General features: G+C 43.5%; 1 protein-coding gene across 1 annotated transcript in view; it reads left to right on the forward strand.

Moving 5' to 3' along the window:
• Nucleotides 1–20,592, forward strand: part of col4a1 (collagen, type IV, alpha 1) — a 33,946-nt gene extending 13,354 nt beyond the window's left edge. Inside the window, exons 2-52 of the mRNA XM_084023424.1 lie at nt 3,795–3,848; nt 6,221–6,310; nt 6,394–6,438; nt 6,528–6,572; nt 6,770–6,832; nt 6,926–6,979; nt 7,282–7,308; nt 7,410–7,484; nt 7,571–7,633; nt 7,842–7,877; nt 7,972–8,010; nt 8,371–8,463; nt 8,599–8,634; nt 8,755–8,814; nt 8,925–8,960; nt 9,064–9,108; nt 9,289–9,321; nt 9,861–9,912; nt 10,098–10,133; nt 10,225–10,371; nt 10,566–10,649; nt 10,750–10,833; nt 11,011–11,081; nt 11,201–11,392; nt 11,527–11,695; nt 11,787–11,879; nt 12,022–12,126; nt 12,246–12,343; nt 12,679–12,829; nt 12,922–13,035; nt 13,380–13,547; nt 13,913–14,002; nt 14,094–14,246; nt 14,569–14,667; nt 14,851–14,940; nt 15,103–15,242; nt 15,420–15,546; nt 15,665–15,745; nt 15,907–16,005; nt 16,101–16,151; nt 16,238–16,423; nt 16,544–16,677; nt 16,851–16,923; nt 17,055–17,126; nt 17,252–17,380; nt 17,467–17,565; nt 17,648–17,860; nt 17,973–18,150; nt 18,239–18,353; nt 18,570–18,742; nt 18,951–20,592. Of these exons, the coding sequence (XP_083879550.1) occupies nt 3,795–3,848; nt 6,221–6,310; nt 6,394–6,438; nt 6,528–6,572; nt 6,770–6,832; nt 6,926–6,979; nt 7,282–7,308; nt 7,410–7,484; nt 7,571–7,633; nt 7,842–7,877; nt 7,972–8,010; nt 8,371–8,463; nt 8,599–8,634; nt 8,755–8,814; nt 8,925–8,960; nt 9,064–9,108; nt 9,289–9,321; nt 9,861–9,912; nt 10,098–10,133; nt 10,225–10,371; nt 10,566–10,649; nt 10,750–10,833; nt 11,011–11,081; nt 11,201–11,392; nt 11,527–11,695; nt 11,787–11,879; nt 12,022–12,126; nt 12,246–12,343; nt 12,679–12,829; nt 12,922–13,035; nt 13,380–13,547; nt 13,913–14,002; nt 14,094–14,246; nt 14,569–14,667; nt 14,851–14,940; nt 15,103–15,242; nt 15,420–15,546; nt 15,665–15,745; nt 15,907–16,005; nt 16,101–16,151; nt 16,238–16,423; nt 16,544–16,677; nt 16,851–16,923; nt 17,055–17,126; nt 17,252–17,380; nt 17,467–17,565; nt 17,648–17,860; nt 17,973–18,150; nt 18,239–18,353; nt 18,570–18,742; nt 18,951–19,032 (4,842 nt within the window). The 3' untranslated portion in view covers nt 19,033–20,592. The remainder of the gene's footprint in view (nt 1–3,794; nt 3,849–6,220; nt 6,311–6,393; nt 6,439–6,527; nt 6,573–6,769; nt 6,833–6,925; nt 6,980–7,281; nt 7,309–7,409; nt 7,485–7,570; nt 7,634–7,841; nt 7,878–7,971; nt 8,011–8,370; nt 8,464–8,598; nt 8,635–8,754; nt 8,815–8,924; nt 8,961–9,063; nt 9,109–9,288; nt 9,322–9,860; nt 9,913–10,097; nt 10,134–10,224; nt 10,372–10,565; nt 10,650–10,749; nt 10,834–11,010; nt 11,082–11,200; nt 11,393–11,526; nt 11,696–11,786; nt 11,880–12,021; nt 12,127–12,245; nt 12,344–12,678; nt 12,830–12,921; nt 13,036–13,379; nt 13,548–13,912; nt 14,003–14,093; nt 14,247–14,568; nt 14,668–14,850; nt 14,941–15,102; nt 15,243–15,419; nt 15,547–15,664; nt 15,746–15,906; nt 16,006–16,100; nt 16,152–16,237; nt 16,424–16,543; nt 16,678–16,850; nt 16,924–17,054; nt 17,127–17,251; nt 17,381–17,466; nt 17,566–17,647; nt 17,861–17,972; nt 18,151–18,238; nt 18,354–18,569; nt 18,743–18,950) is intronic.
• Nucleotides 20,593–22,274: the final 1,682 nt, after the last annotated feature.

A 22,274-nucleotide genomic window follows, 5' to 3' on the forward strand; every position in this document is an offset into this window, starting at 1 on the left:
CTTTTGTGCAAAGAAAGTCACCCCATTTATACGTTTGGGAAAATCCAGCTTCCTTTGTTCAGCCTTTTGAATTAAGAAGCCTCAAATCAGGATGTTTCATGAGAAGCATGTGGTCAGAAATGGAGTTTGATTCCGTGTGGTGAAGACATTGTGCTGCATTGATTGGATGTGTTGTCCCTAAAGGCCCCAGACATATACAGAAAATGATTTCAGGCTGCAGTTCATATTTGATTATATAACAAAGGGTTTGAAACAAGCAGTCTAAGCAGTTAGAGATTAAATTTCAGTCTTGACCTTGACAAAACAACTGCAGCTCAAGGTTCATTTAGTTCCTGAGTTTTTGCAAATGTTCATAATTAAATACTTATCCACCTTCATCAGCTGAGGGAAATGTGTGCGATATGATTGAAAGCTCCAGCACAGAATAATGACAGAAAATCAACCTGGTGGTGACTTTTGGAGGTTGATGACGACACAAAATTGAAACCTGGGAAACTTTATAATGCCCAACCCATATATTCTGTAACAGCTGTTTAGCTATTCTTACGAGCTCTTTTCAGGATCCAGTTATGCAACAGCTCTATACACTCACCCTTGGTTTACATTAGGAGTGTTTGTGTGAACGTCAGGATCTCCGAGGCCCATCATCTGGAGAGTAAACGTGACTCATCACTTCCTCTCTCCTGGGCTCATCTCAGACCTATGTATCGAATGATGTCAGATTTATCAAGCGACTGTTGTTGAAACATCAGGTCTTTTGGGATGAGGCTTGAACTGACGTGACCTCCGGCGCTGAGATACATCGGCCCACATTATGAAGGCCTGTGAGCGCGCCCCCTGTCTACCACGATGCCACAAATCTCTCAGGTTACACCCACCCCATCCTCCCCTTTTTTAAGCTTTCCATCAGTTTCTGTGAAAGCAAACCCTCAGGCATGTGTTTTCATGCCAGCTCCAGCCACCATAAACAATCACAAACACACTGTCACATACACACAATTATGATGAGGCACTGTTTTGCGCAGCGCCCAGGGATCGTAAACACTCTGCCAGCACTCGTCACGCAGATTTTTCACAGTTTGGAGACATCCAGGCCTGCCATCCAGACTTAGGAATGGCATAAACACTTGTCCGGAGACACGTGAGGCTGCAGAGCTTTGCCGGATCTTATACAGTTTCTCGAGAGCTCCGTGACTCACCAGCCACTGTATATTTACAGTGGATATTAACACTCATCACTGCAGAATCTCAGGCTTCTGCTCAGCCTCTTTGCTCTGTGGAAGATCGTGCTGTTTAGGAAGAGTAGCATCTTCATCTCTTCATATTTTTCTCACAATCTCCAGCTTTATGTCCTCCTGGTCTGCAACACAATGTACAATACACGTGTTCTTAACTTATTCTAAACAAGAAAACTGCATTTAGGTGCCTAAACAAACCATGAATGACACTGTCTTCACAGTCAAATACCTTAGTAAAGCACATACAGCAAGTATCAGCTTGAAACTAGCTCACTGCAGTAAAAACATGTAGTGAAATAGAAGGAGCATAAAATGGAAGGCCTTAAAGTACTCAAACCTCAACATTTACATGTAATACTTGAGTAAATGCGTGTAATTCATGTTCCACCACTGTCTGTACATTCTTTTCATCTCAGGCTTGTGTGGCTATCATCCACCGTGATGTAGGCTTTTAGAAACGGTATTTATGCTACATAATCAAACCTTTCATCACCCAGACGGCCCACTCTGTGGCTGCAAGACTCATTAGCAAGATGTTCTTTTTGTGCGGATGTCAGTCGGGTCTTTGTGCCATCTCTCCCATCTGATGTTTGGGGGATCTGAGGAGCACTACTCTGGATCTACCTGCAGATTACCGAGCTGTGTTTGGAGATTCAGCGTTTACGTCCCACGCGAGTGCACGTAGCATCTTCGCCGCGGGGCGTCTCGGTTTGAGGCTCGGGTCATGAACATGCAGGAATGTTTGCACAGCTGAGGTGTGCCTTTTAAAGAGGATGGAGAGAACTGCAGACAGAAAAATAAATCAGAGACCGCATCAGGTGACTGAGGGGAAATACTCAAGCAAAGCTTAAACACGAGCAGCTGTGATTTATTTGAGTGGTGTTGACATTAAATGAGTGTCGTATGTTCCCTCGTTGCGTTAGCGTGCCCTGAACTCCCTGGGTGAATAAAAACAGAATAATGTTAATCCACCACCAGGAGCTCTTATTGCTGCACGCCGGCAGGTTTGCCGTAATAAAACACATGTGCCTCATTCCGAGAGTTAATTTTCCTTCTTTTTCCTCCTCTGTTTGTGTCTCATGACACTAATCTGATCCGAAGCAGGTGTTCCTGAAGTTTTATTTGAGGGGCATAATAGTACCGGGTCCTGTGAAAAAACACTTAAAGAACCAGAGGTGGTGAGGTGAGATGGAGTGAGTTAGAGGTGTTTGAGAGAGCAGGAATGAGAAATAAAGCAGGCCACACATGTTATATACTGCAAATGGAGGAGTGCACTTGGACGGGGTAGGGTGGGGGGGGGCAGCTGGGGTCCGAGGGTCCTGAGATTGGAGGTCTGGTTTCTGTGGTTTCCCATGGTCTTGGAGCCACATATTGATTCAGTTATCAGGTACTTTTATGGAGGGCTGCGTGTAACAAGGAAGACAGGGAATATGGTGAACAAGATACTGAGTTAGAGAAAATGTGAAATGTCTCAAAAGTTGGGAACGGATCATGATGAATGGTGATGGAGCCATTTATTTGTGCGTGTGTGTGTGTGTGTGTGTGTGTGTGAGAACGAGAGGCAGACGGAGAGAAATATTTGTGGGTCGTGTAGCTGTGCACTCTCTGTCCAAGCCTGCAGAGCCTGTCCAAAGCCCCGACAGGCTTTTGGCTGGACGCCTTGCACGTGAGTCTAGCAACAGCTGGATGATGGAGAAAGCAATGGAAGAGAGAGCCAAGGCAGTGCAGTCCAGTTCCCAGGCTCCGTACTCCGGAGACCCCAGAGGACAGGAAGCAGGGGAGGGGGGGAGTGGAGGGGGGGGGAGACCAGCTGCATTGATGTTCTGCCTGCATAGTTCTTCAAAGCTAATCGGTGACGTTCGATGTGGCTTTAAAGTAACATGATTACAAAAAACAAGGCCTTTCTTCAGTACCAACAATGTCATCAATACAGTTAAAGCTGCCATGAGTGAATATTTTTATATTAACAGATGACTGTATGTGAACGGGGTCGTTTTGTAACCCACTGATAATTTCCATCCTGCACTTCTCTTCAGCGCTACAGAGCGTTTTAGCATCCAGCTCAGTTTGGCTGTTTTGGTTCAGTCCCAGTGCTCAAATAATGCAGCTCGAAAGGCCAACTGCACAGAGGAAACATGAGAGTGAATATCAGACTCAGCCACAGAAAGAAAATCTGATTAAGTGTATTAAAAGTGCAATTGAGGGCATCCATTTTTTTAATAACCCCCCCCTACTGTTTTGGCTTTAGACCTGCTCATCTGTGACATAGATCAGCTGGTCTGGCTGCTTACTGAGGTGATTTAGGAGGGATATCTATGAGCCACCTGACTGATGCTGTAAACGAATGAGGAGTTTGATGCACATCTGATGGATGACATCAAGAGACCCTCAGAGGATGTCTGTTATACTGTCCAGCTGGCTAAACACTATCTCCGTTTCTGCTCTCATGCCCGTGTGTTTTATTCCCTCGTTTTGTCAAACACACTCGTGCCCTTTCTAAATGTTTTGTCTCGCGAGTGACGGATACTTTATTTGTATGTTTCTCTTCATCCTCAGGGCTGCGGGGCGTCGTGTGGAAAATGTGACTGCAGTGGTGTGAAAGGAACAAAGGTGAGATTTTGATTTGTTGTTAGAGTCATGTATGTTTGATGAAAAGGGAGTTCATAGCAGGCCGAAGCAGCCGTGACAGTGCTTCCTATGTTCTGACCGACGGGGGTCAGCTCAGTGGGACGGACTGGAGCCGGGGCCTGGGTGGAGGAGCAGTGGATGGGGCTCGGTCACGGAGCAGAGACCAGGACGGGAACAAAGATCAGTTTGAACTAGAGCATGTCTGCACACACAGCTGGGCTGAAGGCCTTATCCCCATTAGAGGGAGGCTCTCGGATACAGTACAGATGTACAAGTGGGGACCCTGAACTAGACATGGGCCTTGGAGCCGTCAGCGCTCCAGCATGAATGTTAATCGCTGACCTGAGACATGAAAGGTTGGTAATAACTGACTCTGGCAAAGGCGGTTTAATCTACTGTAACTACATTTTTCTTCTCTGAAGACAAGTCTTTAGACACTTCTCTGTTTTATTGAAGTTAATTATTAAAAAACCCAAAACACAGGTCTGGTTCAAATTTGTATTTTTGTTTTTATTGTCAAATATTGATATATAAACTTATTCAGAAACATGTACATTCATGGCAGCCTCTTATCTTTGCCTTGCTGCCAGTGAATTATGGGATAACCTATTCATATCAACATAAAGGAAAAAGTCTCTTTCAACCAGGAACAAGGGGTCACAAGGAGACATTGCTTTGTTGTATGTTGTCACAAGGAGAGAAAATTGTAAACCAACCCCTTTAAAGTTTATTTTTCACTTCAGCTCCTGCTGTTTGAGTGTACATGCGTATTATTGGCTCTGTTATATCAGACGACTGCAGAGTGTTATCTGTCCTCTTAGTGCAACAGTCTGGCCTTTTATGGCTCATTCTTACAGCAACAGTAGCCAAACATCCAGCTCCCTCCGACAACAACAGATGTACTGACTGTGTTCAGTGGAGCTCGGCCAATCCACTGTGGATTCAAAGCACTGCTGTGTTTGAAAGCTTCTGAAAGGCCCCAAACAGTTTCCTAAACTCTCATGTGAGCTTTGTTTCCAGTGATATCACTTACTAACATTGCAAAACAGTCGCCATGGTAATCCTATTGATGATCCCCATGGTCGGAAATGCAGTGTGATGGGAGTCAGATGTGTTGCAGTCAGGGAACGGAGATCGATCCAGAGATGTTACACGTGATTCTTCATGCTTGGCAGCTCAGAGAAGGATATGAAGATGACTAGCGCATGACTCTCCTTCGCGAAACAATGCTGCCATCTAGTGGCAGACAGTGGGAACAACATTCAGTCAGTTTTGGGTTACTGTGAAGGACACAGATGAGGAGTTGTTGTGACCCATATTATATACATATCTTTTTATCATTGTGCATGAACAACAAGGAAAACAATACTTTTTTATCTCGATTTAAAAAATAATAAAATAATATTACGTCTTCCTATGATTGGCTGTTTGACTAAACCACATGTACAGAGCAGAAGAAAGGAAGTTTGCTTTTATAAAGATATACAATAAAAGATCATTCATAAACATGAACTGCCAAATCATATTGTGTTTTCCAATTCGACAATGTAACGATGATGACGACGGACAACATGATAAGCTCTAAGGTTAAATGATCTCACTAGGCCTACATGGTTGAAGTGCACATATTTGAATGCATAAAAAGGATCTGCGATTTTTGAAGGAATCCATTTAAATCCATTATAGATCATTGAGTAATATTACTGCAACAACAGACAAAGTATTAAACAGCATTGTGACTGTTTGAATCAGACTGTCCTCCTCGAGAAAACGACCACATAGGTCGTGTGTCAAGCACCGAATTACGACCATATGTTACGTTTCAAAATAGCGCGCCCTCTACCTACCCCCCCCCCTAACCCTAACCTTAACCACTACTATCGTTGCGGAAGAATCTCCGCAATACGCTCCCAGAGGTCGTATTTGAGGACGTGACACACGACCTATTTGGTCGTATGAGTTGGAGGGCTTGTAGGTTTGAATTCACTTCGGGTATCAAGCTCATGTTCTGAGAATTGTCTGTCTAATAAAAAGTGAAATGATATTGTGTGCTGAAAGCCATTCATGGTGATAAAGCGATCAACAACCGTGAAATGAATTATTTTTTTGCCAGATGTGATCACGTTTATTCCAATGATAGGAAACACTGTCAAATATTTTCATTTGATTCAGATTGAGGCTTGAGTTGAGATGCTACACAATCATGCAGAATGTTTTTCAGCAATGTTTTTTTATGCAATCATAAAATGTCTTGAAATCTGTTTTAAAAACTTTGTGGCTTAAATTGTTCCTTCTAATTTCAGTGTATATATTATCATCTTTGTATCATTAATCTGACTGTCTGTGCTTCACAGGGTGAACGTGGATTTCCTGGTCTTCAAGGTAATATGGGGTTTCCAGGGATGCAGGGACCTGAAGGTCCTCCAGGACCAATGGGCTCCATGGTCAGTACACACACACACACACACACACACACACACTTTTATATAATATGACAATCATGATGCCATGTGTGTCTGTCTTTTAGGGAGCCAATGGTGATCCTGGAGCTTCTGGAATGAAAGGAGTGCGGGTAAGTAACTAACCATCTTAATTATGATGTACACTATGATATGATAGCTCAAACAGGTCGGTGATGCTGATATTGTTGTCATCCTTTAGGGCCCTCCTGGTCTGCCAGGTTTCCCAGGAAATCCAGGACTACCAGTAAGTTCCTTTGACCTGTCTCACATCCAGTAAATTCACCCCATTACAACGTTGTAAAATGCAATGACTCACTTCCAAGTAATGCCCTTGGATGTTGTCTGTGGGGGTGTTGTTGTGCAGATATGGTACACTGGACAGGAAGTCACTGTAACTGCAAATGGTTTCAAATTGTCCTATTTGTGCTCTCCTGCTCTTAGGGTATCAATGGAAACGACGGCCCACAAGGTTTGCCGGGTATCCCAGGATGCAATGGGACTAAAGTAAGCCACTTCTAAAAGCTCTGCTGTGTTTCGAACCGGATTTGCTCACCGTCTGTGCCTTCTGATTTATGCATACGTGTGTTTGTGTTTCAGGGAGACAGAGGAAGGGATGGCACTTCTGGTTATCCAGGTCTTCAAGGACCTCCTGTAAGCACCTTAACTCACATGACAGCCAACCACTGACCAGCACACATTTCAGTTAATACCACTGTCATGAAAAAAACGGTCAGAATTCAATGAACAGCTTCCTTGTTTGTATACTCACAGGCATGCTCTCTTCAGTTCACATTGAACCATGTTGGAGTATACAGCTGAAGTTTAAAATCAACAACCATAAAATACTTCTACATGACGTAGCAATACATTACCTAAGCAGTATCTGAAATTGCATTGTGACAGAATACGCTGTATAGATGTATAGATATGTTACTGCTCTCCTCTCTTCTCAGGGCATCCCGGGAATTCCTGGAATGAAGGTCAGCTGAAATTTGTGTAGCGTTAATATTCCAAATGTAAAATGTATGTCCCATCGTCAAGACATGTCGTCTACCAAACCATCTCTTTGTTTGGTCTCCAGGGTGACCCTGGAGGCGTGATCGGGATTATTCCATTGAAAGGAGACAGAGGATTCCCCGGCTCACCTGGATTACCCGTACGTTGTGTGTGCGTGTTTGTGTCGAAAGAAAAAAAGAGACAAATGGAGACTAGAATGCGATCTGAATTGTCATTTTCTCCCAGGGATCAAGTGGATTGACTGGACCTATTGGACCTCCAGGACCTCGAGGTTATTCAGGACCCAAAGTGAGTTTCTCCCACAGTGATGGATTATTTTTCATCCTACGGAGTCAGTGATAGACCCTAAGAGCTATGGAATACTGATGATGCAGAGACACAGAGGAGAAAGTAGAGTAGATGTTTAAGCCTGGCAGATAGTTGGTGACTGGTTTACCAGTTAGATCCAGTACTGGTATTATCAGTGTGTTGGACTTACTGAATGGCTGTTTCACAGGGCGACCCCGGCATACCTGGCCCTCCTGGAGAGATGGTAAGACAAACCCACCATCCTCTGACGTTATGAAACAGCGTAGATGTCATGCAACGTCAACGTCAGGAACACTTTTTTTATCACTTCCCTGCAGGGTGACAAGCTGGCCTTTGTGAGTGAAAAAGGAGATAAGGTGAGAATTACATTTTTTAAATATGTTTTCTGACACAAAAAAGCAACCTTTCTTATATGATGCGTTAACTACTAGACCCACCTATTTTATTTTATGTTTTTACAGTTCAGCAACTTTTTTTTTTCGCTCTAATTTGCAGCATTTCATTTTTCACATAATCATACTTAAAACATTTTATTTTTAAAGCTTAAGACATTTGAACTTTTTCTCATTATCGAACGCTTAAGTCATCGGTTCATCTAAAAAAACAAAAACCCAAACTTTATTTCACTGGATGGTTTGCTTCTGTATCTTAAACTGTCCACACATCGTTCTTGTGAAAATGTATTTGAGTTGTTCATCTTTGCGTTGTCCCTGCAGGGTGACCAAGGATTTCGTGGACCACCCGGCCCTCCTGGACCTCCATCACTGGGACAGGAAGGACACACCACAGTGCACATACCCGGACCAAAGGTACTCACTCAGCCCTATAAAAACTGAACAGGATTTGTGCTATTTTTGGGTATAAATAAATCAATCAAGTGCTAAATGTCTGTAAAAGATGACTTACACTCTGTTATTCCCTGAATGTGTGTTTTATTTCTAAAGGGTGCCCAAGGACCTAAAGGAGATCGAGGACAACAAGTTAGTATTTTGCTTTCAAATGTGAAAGTGTATGACTTACATCACTGTGCACACAGGCCCGTTGTCATTTTTTAGTTCGACTTTCTACTTGATTTTTGAGGTGCCTGATTTCTTTTGCAGGGCCATTGCATCCCACATCTCGCTGGTATCAAAGGTGAGGCCGGCCCACCTGGATCAAGAGTAAGTGCATTTCTATGGGATGTATCATTATACGTATTATACATAATATGTGAAGAAAGAGTTCAAGAGACAACAAAACTAATCAAAGGTGATTGTTTCTGTCATTTTAGGGTAAATCCGGCAAGGATGGAGAAGATGGGCTGAAGGTAACAATAACTTCACCTACCGTACTCTACAGCCCAACGGTTATTGTCTTTATTATATATTATGAAATATGTATCGCTGATGTATGCACATACATTCATATAGGGAGAAAAAGGCTTCCCCGGAACTGCTGGATACGATGGTTTAAAGGTAACTAATGCACCTTATATATATATATATATATATATATATATATATATACATATATATATATATACACACACACACACACACACACACACACACACACACACACACTCGGCACAAGACTTTAGTCAAGACTTCGGGGGTGTTGGAGGTGTTAACAGACTAAACTCTGTCTTGTTTCAGGGTGAAAGTGGAGAAAGAGGACCTCCAGGTCGTGTAAGTCATCTCTCTCTCACTCCTCTTTTCTTTCTCTCTTATCCGTTCACTCTCCTTTCCAAGCATCTACAAAGACGAGAATGAATTCTAAAGAACTACCAGCAGATGTCACCAACACGTCGTGTTCTTGCTTCTGACCCTTGACAATATGGGGGATTTAACTTTCATGAGGAGGAGCTTGCAGACAAAATCCATTCAGCAGAAAAACAAAAGGGAAAATCCTGGATGTGGACTTCACTTGAGGAATCTCAGGTTGAGCTTGAAGAATACAACTTGTTGCATAATGCCTGCAATACCAAGCAGGGAGGGATCTAACAAAAGATGGGATGTACGATCCAGAATTCCATTTATATTTTGTTCATTTGTCTCTCCCTCTCATTTTTTTCTAAATTGCTGGAGTACCCCTTTAAATTAGAGATGCTGGCGATGCTATCTTTCTTGAGACACAGAGGGATGTAATCCTACCAAATAAAAATATGTATAAACACAATCTTAAACAATGACCATGCATCCTTAATGCTTGTAATTTTATCATGTAGGGCGATGGTAACCCTGGTCCTCCTGGTCTTCCTGGTTTCCAAGGAGAAAAAGGTAAAGTGAGGCCATAGCATGCCACCAAATATTCTTACACTTACTCACACACACACACACACACACACACACACACACACACACACACACACACACACACACACACACACACACAGATACAACTTGGATCAGTTCCCATCATATGACATATTTTCCTTCCATTTTTGGTTTCTCTTGATCCACAGGTTTCCCAGGTCCTCAGGGAGAGGCTGGTCCACCAGGTACGATAAGACATTTCTACACTGCATGAAGGCTGCATTAGTCATACACATGAACCCGTATCATAACTGGCTCCATTGACCTGTACTTCAGGCCGGCACATTGAAGGGCCCCGAGGAGAGAGCGGTCAGAAGGGAAGTGCTGGTGAGAAAGGAGACAGGGGTATAGAAGGGGATTCTCTCATTGGACCTCCAGGACAACCAGGGGCTGATGGACCACCCGGACTCCCTGGACTACCGAGTATGCCCTATTTTTGAATACTATTTCAATAATCAACATCAAGGGGACACCATCTTAAAGTGTGCATCCTCTAATGTTTCAATAACGTAATATGTGTGTAATGTGTGTGTGTGTGTGTGTGTGTGTGTGTGTGTGTGTGTGTGTGTGTGTGTGTGTGTGTGTGTGTGTGTGTGTGCTATGACATGGTCGCACAGTTGACCCGAATGAATGTGACGTCCAGAAAGGAGCTCCTGGCCCACCTGGATCTCCAGGGCTTCAGGGGGAACTGGGACAGAAAGGTAAGAACGTTGACAATTATTTGCTGATTAATATGAGTCAGCTATAATTGTGTTTATTATTAGTATTATTATTAATTGATGTGTCTCTGCTTATTGTCAGGTGACATTGGAGATACCTGTGTTCAATGTGAAGGAACCGGCCCAGCTGGATTACCAGGCCCCCAGGGCTCTAAAGGAGATAGAGGTGAGTGAACAACCACACCACCAATCGGGCTATGAGTTTTTCTTCTGCCTTTTAAGTACTTCTGAACAAAACTGTACACAGTTTTCATTGTCCAAACACAACTAGAATATTCTCTTATCCCAACACCACCAGATGAATATTGAATGAGTACAAAGTGTATTATATTGTCCCCGCCAGGACCCCCTGGACCAGTGGGAGGCAAGGGAGAAAAGGGTGGATCTGGCTCTACTGGACAAACTGGAAGATCTGTGAGTAGAATAATGTCTGAAACCCTCCAGACAAGATCTGAACTGTATGTTTTCACGGTTTACTCCTCATTTCGTGTAGAAAAATGGAGCAACGATACATTTTTCCAAACTGTGTGCAGGGTAATCCAGGTACTCCTGGGTTGATTGGAAAACCTGGTGCTGTTGGGGAGCCAGGGGACATTTTCATACGTTCTGGTCTGAAGGGGGACAAAGGCCTGAATGGTCTTTCTGGTTCACCGGGCCAGCCAGGCCTGGATGGACAGCCAGGGAGAGATGGCATCCCAGGTATACCTGGCTTCAAAGGAGAACCGGTAAGGATATGTGTGGTTTGTTTGGTGACGTAAACAATCAGGATGTCAAATTAGCATGAGCTCCGCTAGTTTGTCATTTGTCAACCTTAAAGCAAAGTAAATTGGACATCATTGATGGATCAAATTGCTTTCAGGCCAAAGAGGGCATCAAGGGTGAGCGTGGACCAGATGGGGAATCTGGTCAGAGTGGGCCTACAGGAGAGAGGGGCCCACCTGGCCTGCCAGGCTTCGGTCGACCAGGACAGCCTGGAGATAAGGGCAGTGAGGGGAGAGCAGGCTTGCCTGGAACTCCTGGACCACCTGGTATGACATGTACACAGAGCCTGCCGACACCGTAGAACAGAAGCTAAATCTCAACCACACATTTTAAACTTTGTGTGCATGTGTCCTCCAGGTGTAAAAGGTGAGCCAGGTAGAGGTCTGAGCACTCCTGGACCTCAGGGAGTACCTGGACTACCTGGAGCAACCGGCATACCTGGACTTCAAGGTGAGCAATGCCATAGGCAACTTTCATCTATATTCCTCTGAAAAAAAAATATGATTTAAAATTCTCTTGAGGATTAAACTTGTCTTTGATCAATGAAATAATGATTGGTTCTGATTGCAATGCAACATGTTCCTGATTTCAGGTGACAGAGGCCTCCAGGGAGACGCAGGATTGCCAGGTTTCCCTGGCATTAAGGGTGAACTAGGACCATCTGGAATTGGATTTCCAGGCCCAACTGGTCCTAAAGGCAAGTTACTAGATGTACAGAAAATGAGTGGACACTAACGGATCCCTAAAGAAAAATGTGAACAAATGAACCGTGTATGTACATGAACAGAGCAAAACCGTGCTTGTCCATGTTTCTAGGACTCAGTGGAATTCCAGGAGCTCCAGGATTACAAGGAGAGCAAGGAAGACCAGGACAAGACGGCTTGACTGGACAATCTGGTGGACCTGGCCAAAAAGTGTGTATTTTTCTGCATATGCATTTTCATAAATAGATATTGTAGGTATATGCTGCCAGACACTGTGGAAGTGACTCAACAATCTCCCTGGCACAACCCGGTTTTGATGTCCTAAATTTCTTCATGTGGATGATGTTTCTTTCCTTGGATGCTGCACTGAAATAGTTTATGAACATTCGACAACAGTCGAGAGCATTAGTCCTACACCTGTATTGATGTATAATGAAATTCCAATCCAACAACAATACTTTCATTTATTTTATGGACATGATAGATTTGAACGCCAAGTAAAATCACGATGGCCAGAATTAAGTGCTTCTTATTGTACTCTGCAGGGTGAACCAGGACGGGGTCTTCCAGGTCTAAAAGGTTCGCCTGGCCCCCAAGGAATTACTGGTTTCCAGGGAGACAAGGGTGCCATTGGACTACCTGGTGTTCCTGGAAGTGAAGGCGAGACAGGACTACCAGGACCTCAGGGAATCAAAGGTACTTGATTGGATTTTGTCATGCCACAGAGTTAAAAGGCACCATCGTCCGTATCCGATTCAACAGTGTTTGTCTTTGGTCTTCAAAATAAGGTGAAATCGGACCCCCGGGACCTGCTGGACTGGTTGGCTTACCAGGTGCTCCTGGAAAAGGCTCCCCCGGGACACCTGGACCACAAGGACCAGCTGGAGATTTTGGACCACAGGGTGAGCACAATAACATCTAAATACTGTATATGGAGCTTTTTCAAGGACGACCTTCTGACATGCCACTGAAGAAAAAGTCAATCATTTCTAATAAGGTAATAATAGCGTGTAAGTAATAAGATTAATGATTACTTAATTCAAATTTGTTGCTTCAGTTTCAGGAACCTGGTATTGTGCATGCATACAGCCATTGTGATGTTATCAGTAACGCCTGTGATATTTCTCCTTTGACGAGTCAAAATGTCTGCTGTCAGATTGTGAATCGAACTCTTGATTGAGCTGATAGTCTGTTTGGTGTTATGGAAGTCAATACAAATAACTTTGTATGTGTGTATATTGAACAGGTAGGGAAGGTGTGAAGGGAGAACAGGGCTACCCAGGTCCTTCTGGTCTTGACATGCCGGGGCCTCAGGGAGAGACGGGATCCCCTGGGTTCCCAGGAAACACAGGTTCTAAAGGACTGCCCGGGCCACCAGGCCCATCTGGCAGGGATGGACTGATTGGATACCAAGGTGAGAATGACTGATGTGTGTTTTTTTTTTATTTAACTCAACACTTCCTATGGATGTTTCACATTAAAAGCCTTCCGGATAAGGGAGGGATTATGCCTTTTGAGCTGCTGGAATGCTTTTAGTGTGAAACATCTGTACAGGAAGTGTTTGGGAGTATCGAATTGTGAATGAGTACAATACTTATCTTAAAAAAGAAACACAATGTGGTCGAGAAATACTTTATCCTCATTTAATCTCATATTGTAAGCATGTTTAGATCTTCATCCTTATTACAGTTTATGCACACTCTGTGTGTTTCTGCCTGTTGCCACTGTAGCGGTGATGTATAAGGTTAAGCATCCTATGCATGTGCGTTTGTTTACCAGGTGCTAAAGGTGAAATGGGGGTCATAGGGACACCGGGAGTACCAGGATTTCCGGGACCACCTGGTACACCTGGAGCTTCTGGACTGAGAGGTGAGGAAAACCAACTGTTATTTAGTTTAGTTTTTTTTAAAGATTTATTAGCATCATTAACACATTTTATTTCCCACTGTCTCTCTCTCAGGTGATCCCGGCTTTACTGGACCAAGAGGTGTTATTGGAGAATCTGGTCTTAAAGGAGAAAGGGGAGACCGAGGTCTTCAGGGACCTGCTGGGAACCTGAGTGAAAGTGTGATGGTGAACATGAAGGGGGACAAGGGAGACATCGGAAACATAGGTATAAAACAACAAAGGATATGATTTATGACAAACAGGTCTATTGACCCATAGTTTAACAAATATATGTTTTTAATACTTTATTGTAATCTTTCTTTCGTCATAGTCCAGGCAACTGTTCATTTCCAATTTTATAGTTTTTATTCAATTAAAATGAGTAAATACAGACACCACACACAACTAAAAACAAACTAAATGAAATAAAACAGTCAGAGGTTTTTTTTAAGTCAAATATATACTAAAGGATCTTTCAGCCTCTTCCTAAAGGGTTATTCAAACTGGACGTATCTCAATGTGTTTTTAAATTCCATCTTCCTTTTCAGGTAATCCTGGATACACTGGAGAGAAGGGTCACCGTGGGCTTCCTGGAAACCCTGGAATGCCAGGCAAAGATGGAGAGCCTGGAACACCTGGACAAGCAGGTGAGCGAGCACATGACCACCTGAACTGCAACCTAAAATGTGTGAAATGTCTTTATCGGTTATTTAAACCGTCCAAACATCATGTGGTAATCATCTGTTTGTCCTATGCATTAAATGTACCTAATTTCTGTTTCCTCAAAATAAAGTAGATATTCATTTTTCAATCTCACTGATATTTTACAGGTGTGAAGGGGGACTCTGGTTTACCTGGAGAGCCCGGCAGGACCGGATCCCCTGGTCAGAAAGGCTCTCTAGGAGAGATGGGAATACCAGGTAAGATCCCACGGATAAAACAAACACAATGTGTCTCATGGAAAAGCCAACTGGTGAGAGTGTGTGCAAACGTGTGTTATGTTATGTATGTATCGAGGATAATTCAAGCTTTTACATTCATGAGAAAATGTTTAATGCAAGTTAAAAAACGTGTGTGTGCAGGTGTGCTTGGTCCAAAGGGTACTAAAGGAGACATTGGTACACCGGGACATCATGGATTCAGAGGCACAGACGGACAGAAAGGAGACGCGGGACGACCTGGTGAGCCAGGTATTGGGCTCCCAGGACATCAAGGTGATAAGGTAATCTACTTTCTGGAGCAATAATTATGTTTTCTAACACAAAGTCCTATGAAGATAGACAGAGCCTTCAACTGTGGCTCAAAAAGCTTGACTGCCCTTCCTGTGTGCATTAAATTACCATCCGTACTTACCCGTCTCTACTTTACTCCATTCCCTTCCCCTCGTCTACACTCATAGGGAGAGAAAGGCCTGCCAGGATTCCCAGGATCACCAGGAGAGAGGGGTCTGAATGGTCATGAAGGTATGCCTGGTAAGCCAGGACTGCAAGGAACCAAAGGGGACAAAGGACTCATCGGGTATTCAGGTCAGATTTCAGTCTGCGGTGGCACACTCATCCTGTCTGTCTATGACACTAGACATACAGTAGTATCTATACATGGTTTTTATTCGTTGTGGTGTGTGTGTGTGTGTGTTGTGTGCAGGTCAGTCGGGTAGACCAGGCGAGAAGGGTACCCCGGGGCTGCAAGGGGCCTCAGGAGAACCTGGACATGAGGGTCGGCCTGGTAAGTAACAGTATTATTTCATCAGCTTGTCAACCAGTGGCAACATATTCATCACAGCAATCGTTTCATTCCTTTTGTGGTTATAGGGGTTTCATCTGAGGATTGAATCTGCCATCCTGGTTAAACAATAACAAATAGTTTGCACACTTGTTCTCTTCCAGGTGAAGGCGGCTTGCAGGGACCTCCTGGTATTCCCGGGGAGAAGGGAGATCCTGGAGTAGATGGCATCCCTGGATCCTCAGGGGAGAGAGGAGACTCAGGTTTGTGTCGGAGCAGTTAGGAGGAGACTACACGGCAACAATGTACTTGTTATGTGCTATATAACAATGTACTATTTATCGGTTCTTCCCTGCAGGTTTACCTGGCCGAGGTTTCTCTGGACCACCTGGAGTGCTTGGTGACAAAGGTAAGAGCCTCCATGTATCCATATATTCCCTCAGGTCACTGGAAACAGACAGAGTTTCATCATGTGGCATTCCCCCTTCCCTCTAGGTGACAAAGGCAGTCCTGGCTTCCCTGGCACTCCAGGTCATCCAGGTGTCTCTGGAATCAAAGGCGACAAGGGACTTCCGGGTTCACTTGGACCCCAGGGTGAGACAGGAGAGAGGGGACTCTCGGGTATCTCTCTGGAGGGTCCTAAGGGTGACAGAGGAGAGACAGGACAACCCGGAGAAGCAGGTATGTCACACACAGGCCAGCAAGTTATTTTGTGAAAGATGACAGATGTCGCCTAAATATAGTATAGTAGAGAGCTACTGTTACATTGTGTTCTGTTTTGTTCTCCTCTTTATCAAACAGGATCCTCAGGAGTAACAGGATCCCCTGGTGTGCCAGGCAGAAACGGCTCAAGGGGAGACAAAGGAGACCAGGGTCTCCCTGGTTTCCAGGGAGAGTCTGGTCACAAGGGTGACACTGGAGTTTCTGGACTTCCTGTATGTCATGAGGCTGTAAAAAAAAAAAAATAATAATAATTACCGCAGGATGTTATATACTAGTTTGCAGTGCTGCTTTAATGCTATTGTGTGTGTGTGTGTGTGTGTGTGTGTGTGTGTGTGTGTGTGTGTGTGTGTGTGTGTGTGTGTGTGTGTGTGTGTGTGTGTTACAGGGACAAACTGGCCTCCCAGGTATCGATGGCCAGAAGGGAGAGAGGGGGTTCGAGGGTGTCCCTGGCTTCCCAGGTGATTACGTACATACAGTGTGATAATCTTTGTCTTTGTATGTGCATTCTTATAGAAATATGTGAGGAAAGACGTGTTTCTGTTCCTATTATTGACAATTAAAATACACAACGTTTGAATGCAAACTCTAGGTCCAAGGGGTAATTTGGGGGACAGTGGATTCAAAGGAGAAAATGGAGACCATGGATTCCCAGGAGAAAAGGGTAAAAAAAAATGAATCAGTCAGTGCTTACATGTCTCCAGTTATTTTATAACTTGACCTACATAAGTTGCTAAAAGACAAAATGAGCATCAGGAAAACATTGTCTAAAGAGACTTTATGTTTCAGGTAATGAAGGCCCTCCTGGTCCCCCTGGCCCCAACATTTTCATCAAAGGAGACATTGGGTTCCCGGGGCATCAAGGCTTACCAGGACCTCAGGGGCCAACTGGGTTCCCTGGGCATAAAGGGCAGCAAGGTGACAGTAATGCTTAAAATATTCCACTGTGTTGTGATCTTATTTTATTTTCTCATTGCTTCAACATTTGCGTTATTTTCTTTCAGGTGTGACGGGTCTTTCAGGGCCAAAAGGAGAAGACGGCCTTCCTGGATATCACGGGCAGTCAGGATCCAAAGGAGATTCTGGTCTGCCAGGGCCGCAGGGTGAGATGCAAATGGCTATGAAAGGAGATGTAAGAACGACTGTGTTGTCACAGACTTTACTCATTAATTTCTCTGCCTTTAGGACCCAGAGGACACCCTGGTCCCCCAGGACCAGACGGTGTTCCAGGTCAAGTGGGTCACCCCGGCCCCTCGTCCATGGATCACGGGTTCTTGGTGACCCGTCACAGCCAATCGGTGGAGGTTCCACAGTGTCCCGAGGGAACCTCGCTCATATATGATGGCTACTCCTTGCTCTACGTTCAAGGCAATGAACGCTCCCATGGACAGGACTTAGGTGAGAAACACAACACGAGAAGAAAAGACTAAAATAAAGTCGTTAGATGGAGGAGAGCACAGAGGTTTTATGGGATGAATGACATACTGGATCTCCTCGTCGGGTGTTGTAGGTACGGCAGGCAGCTGTCTAAGAAAGTTCAGCCCCATGCCCTTCCTGTTCTGTAACATCAACAACGTGTGCAACTTCGCCTCTCGTAACGACTACTCCTACTGGCTCACCTCCCCTGAGCCCATGCCGATGACCATGGCACCCATCACCGGGGAAGGCATCAAACCCTTCATCAGCAGGTACGTCAGCATTCCTATCCAAGCTATTTGGTTTTCGGTATATGTGATACTCATTTAGCCCTCACATCTCTCATGGGTATGTGGACAGGTGTTCTGTGTGTGAAGCCCCAGCCATGGTGATAGCAATTCACAGCCAGACCATCATGATCCCAACGTGCCCTCGGGGCTGGGACTCTCTCTGGATTGGCTACTCCTTTGTCATGGTAAGACCAACAGGATCGCATATCAAGAATGCATTCGGTTCTTCCTCCCAAACAGTAATCCACACATGTGCATGCAGGCACAGACTATAAATCTACGGATTCACGGTGTCTGTTGAAGAAAACCCCCCCAAAAAGTAACCCTTTAATCAAACAAATGGGCTTAACTTGGTTAATGATCCGTTTTCTGTGTGTGTGTGTGTGTGTGTGTGTGTGTAGCACACCAGTGCTGGTGCTGAGGGATCAGGCCAGGCTCTGGCCTCTCCTGGTTCCTGCCTGGAGGAATTCCGCAGTGCTCCATTCATCGAGTGTCACGGCCGTGGAACCTGCAACTATTACGCCAACTCCTACAGCTTTTGGCTTGCCACCATTGAAGACAATGAGATGTTTACGTAAGACAACAAACATTTCTTGACCCTTTTCACATTAAAAGCCCTAGAACATGTTGCATTTGCTGACCTGTTGCATGGTGGGGTATGGTACATGCCTTCCAGCAGAGAGGACATTGAAACACAGCTTTAAACCCCGGCGTTAAGTTATTGTTATTATCACTTTTCCTCCACAGCTTGGTAATAATGGTTCCTCTCTATCTCTCTCCAGGAAACCTGTCCCCACAACCCTCAAAGCAGGCAGCCTCCGAACACACATAAGCCGCTGCCAGGTGTGCATGAAGAGGACATAAAGCCCGACACCAGAGTCCTCCCTCATAACCTGCAAGCGCAGCTCGCGCGCACTTCCGTCCTCCACTCGGCTTACCTTGTTGTTTTTCAAACGATGGTGCTATTTCCCTGCATGTGTGAGAGGAGAGGGACACCGGTGTGGTCTGCAGACTGAACATTACAAACCAGAACAAAGAGACCAAGCGGCCTTTTGCTCCAATGCAGCACAACACGATCACAATGCGTCTCTTAAAAAAACACCCAGTTTACCACTGCACTGAGTACATGCCCCCTAAATTGGTAAACTGGTGTTCATTTTGTGTGTCAGGTGCTATTCAATCTTACTTATCTGCCTTATTCCATTTTCCTTCTCCCTGCCAGCACCACAGCACTCAAAGATATAGCCTCATTTTATTATAGATTTTTAGCTTGTTTAAACATACTAATGTAAAGGACGGGACTTACCACTGGTTACAGACGCTTTGATTACATTTGCTAAATCACAGTAATGTTGCTGACACACACACACACACACACATATATATAGCAATCACTCTGTTGTAAATATAAAGCATTCCTCTCTAACATAGTCCAGCATACTCTCCTCAGGTTATTATTGAAATACTTTGTGTGTTATTAAGTCCATTTTTATTTATAAAATGTATGAGAATATGTTGGACTTGAGCGTATCTGAGACCCCATTGATTTAAAATTAAAAAAGTATTTCACTGACAATCAGCACGAAACATAACACAAAACAGGACCGTGTGAGTGTGTGAGGTGAGGTGAATGTACATATGTGAATGGGTTTAAGATGCTTGGAAGTTGTGTGTGTGTGTGCGTGTGTGCGTGTGTGTGCGTGTGTGTGTGTGTGTGTGTGTTGTGATGTATTGTTGCACAATCCTGTTGTTGACATAAACTAGAACTAGACCAAAAAGTAAAATCCCTATACCTGTCAGAGCTTTGTGTATAACAGCTTGTGTGCTAAGTTCCTCTTCTCACATCACATGAACCAAAAGTTTTTATCCCAAAGAAATGCACATGTATATACTTACATAACATGTACTTATGCTATTTTTCTTCTCATTTACTTGACCTTTCTGAATGAATTCCTTCAAAAAAAATCTCTTTCCTCTGTTGAGTGAAGGGCCATCACATCGTTGTTGTATCAGTCAAACAATCTTAGCGTTTGTTTGTGTATTGTTTATCCCTTCATATACAGTATTTGGAGGTAACCTCAGTCTTCAGTCAGTAGGAGGAAGGCCTCTCGGGCACCAGACATCTTTTTTTGAGTCCCTTTGCAAGCTATTTAAAGAAGCATGGTATTTCTACTGTAAAAGTTGCAGCAGTAACTCACCATAACCTGTTGTTGTTTGTGTTGTGTGCTTGGTTGTAATGAAAATGCTCCATGAAGTTTATACAGTATCGGTAGTTTTAACAAACTTGATGACGGTGGGGAAATATCTTAACTAATAAACCAACAGAACAGACTTCATACTTCATAAGCATTTTATATTTTTACAGATCCCATACTGTGTAATTCCCGCAATAAAGTGATTTGTAGAACATTTTTCTCAATTCATCATAGGTGTTAATTTTTCATTTTGGTTTGGTGACATGAAGCTTTCCAATACAGTACACAAAAGAGGCCACAAGAGGGCGGCACCACTACACTTTGTAGGTATGTTTTGATGATTCATTAAGTCAAAGCTTTCCTCCATTCATGTTGTTCACAAGCTCACAATGTTTTTTTGTTTTTTTTTGTTTGCTGCCACAGGCTGTTATTCCAACAAGAGGCAAGAAAAACTGACCTCAAATTCTTGAACCCTAATTTAAGTGCAGCCTCTGCACCGACACGTCCACTGTGCCATGCAGCCAATACCTCAGCACTTCTGCCAGGACCGCGGCCAACAAACCCGTTCACCCCATGAAAACACAAACAGATCGATGCGCTCCGCAGAGAAGCAGATAGCCCCTCCTTTCATCTCCCCTCTCGTCTTTCATCTATTACCGGAATCCTATCCCTTGTTTCCTCTCTTGTCACCAGACAGACAAACACAGTCCTTGACCCCCGGCTATCTTCATAAACATGTCTAACAAGGCCTTGACCTCTGACCGCGAGGGCAAGGTCACTCAGGTGGGAGTCAGACTGGCTGCCCATGCAACGCCCAAAGGCCAAATGGTTAAATGGCAGGTACAATTGAGAGCAAAGGCCTAATGACCACGATCAACATTGTTTGCTGCAGCAAGGCTGAGGTGCCTGCAGGTAGGGCGAAGGCTCCAGTCCATACATCTACCTAAAAAAAACAATCAGTATTTGTTTTGGACCACATTTTTATTTTTCTTGGTGCTTGAAAACCCTATTTTACAGCTGCATTTACAGGAAATGGATTAAGCTGTTGTAGTCCGCTATTAGTGATAACAATATGATGAGTATGTCTAATAACAAATTAGTGATTCGATTTAAAGAAAATTGATTAAAATGAAAGAATGAATGAATGAATGAATTAATTAATTAATTAATTAAAAATGTTTTCAAGACAGAAGACGGTCCATTAAAACAACATAGAAAAACAATACAAAAAATTTAAGGAGGATGCAAATGAGGCATCAGCAATTATAATACAAAAAAAAACTGTTATACAGTGATATATTTCATGCTGCACTTTTTTCATAAACAAAATAAAACAAAATAAACTCACAGGTGATTCATACCCTGAAGATAAAGAGAAGAGCCATATATAATGTTATAAATAGAACTGTGTTATGGCACCAACTGATCATTATATTTATACTATTAATATTATTTTATTTATTTTAACCCCTGCATGTAAATCTGTGATTTTCACACATCCAATTTAAGAAATTAGGCACATAAATGACTAAGTCACAGGCAAATACACACACAACATAAATGCCATGTGATTAAGGTCAACACTCAGCCTTGCTCAGGGGCTTTGGAGTTCAAAACATTAACCTCTAAATGTTTTAATCCTCTTGGTTGTTTGCTAACAGTGCTAAGTTGAGACCTGACTTAAGAACTGTAATCACCTCCAGAGAACTGGGGATTATGCCTTTTCTTTTAAAATTTTAGTGCAATAATCTGGTCAATTTGCTTAAAAAGCAGATTAAAAGATTGACTGACAAACTGGCCACATAATAATGTATAGAATTACAATATTTGATACATTTTTGCGCTCTACACGCAGAATGTTAATGGTTGACTTGAACCTTGCCTAAATTTGCGAAGAGTTCATTAATATGT

Source organism: Eutrigla gurnardus (assembly GCF_963514095.1).
Source record: "Eutrigla gurnardus genome assembly, chromosome: 12".
Classification (NCBI taxonomy): Eukaryota; Metazoa; Chordata; class Actinopteri; order Perciformes; family Triglidae; genus Eutrigla; species Eutrigla gurnardus.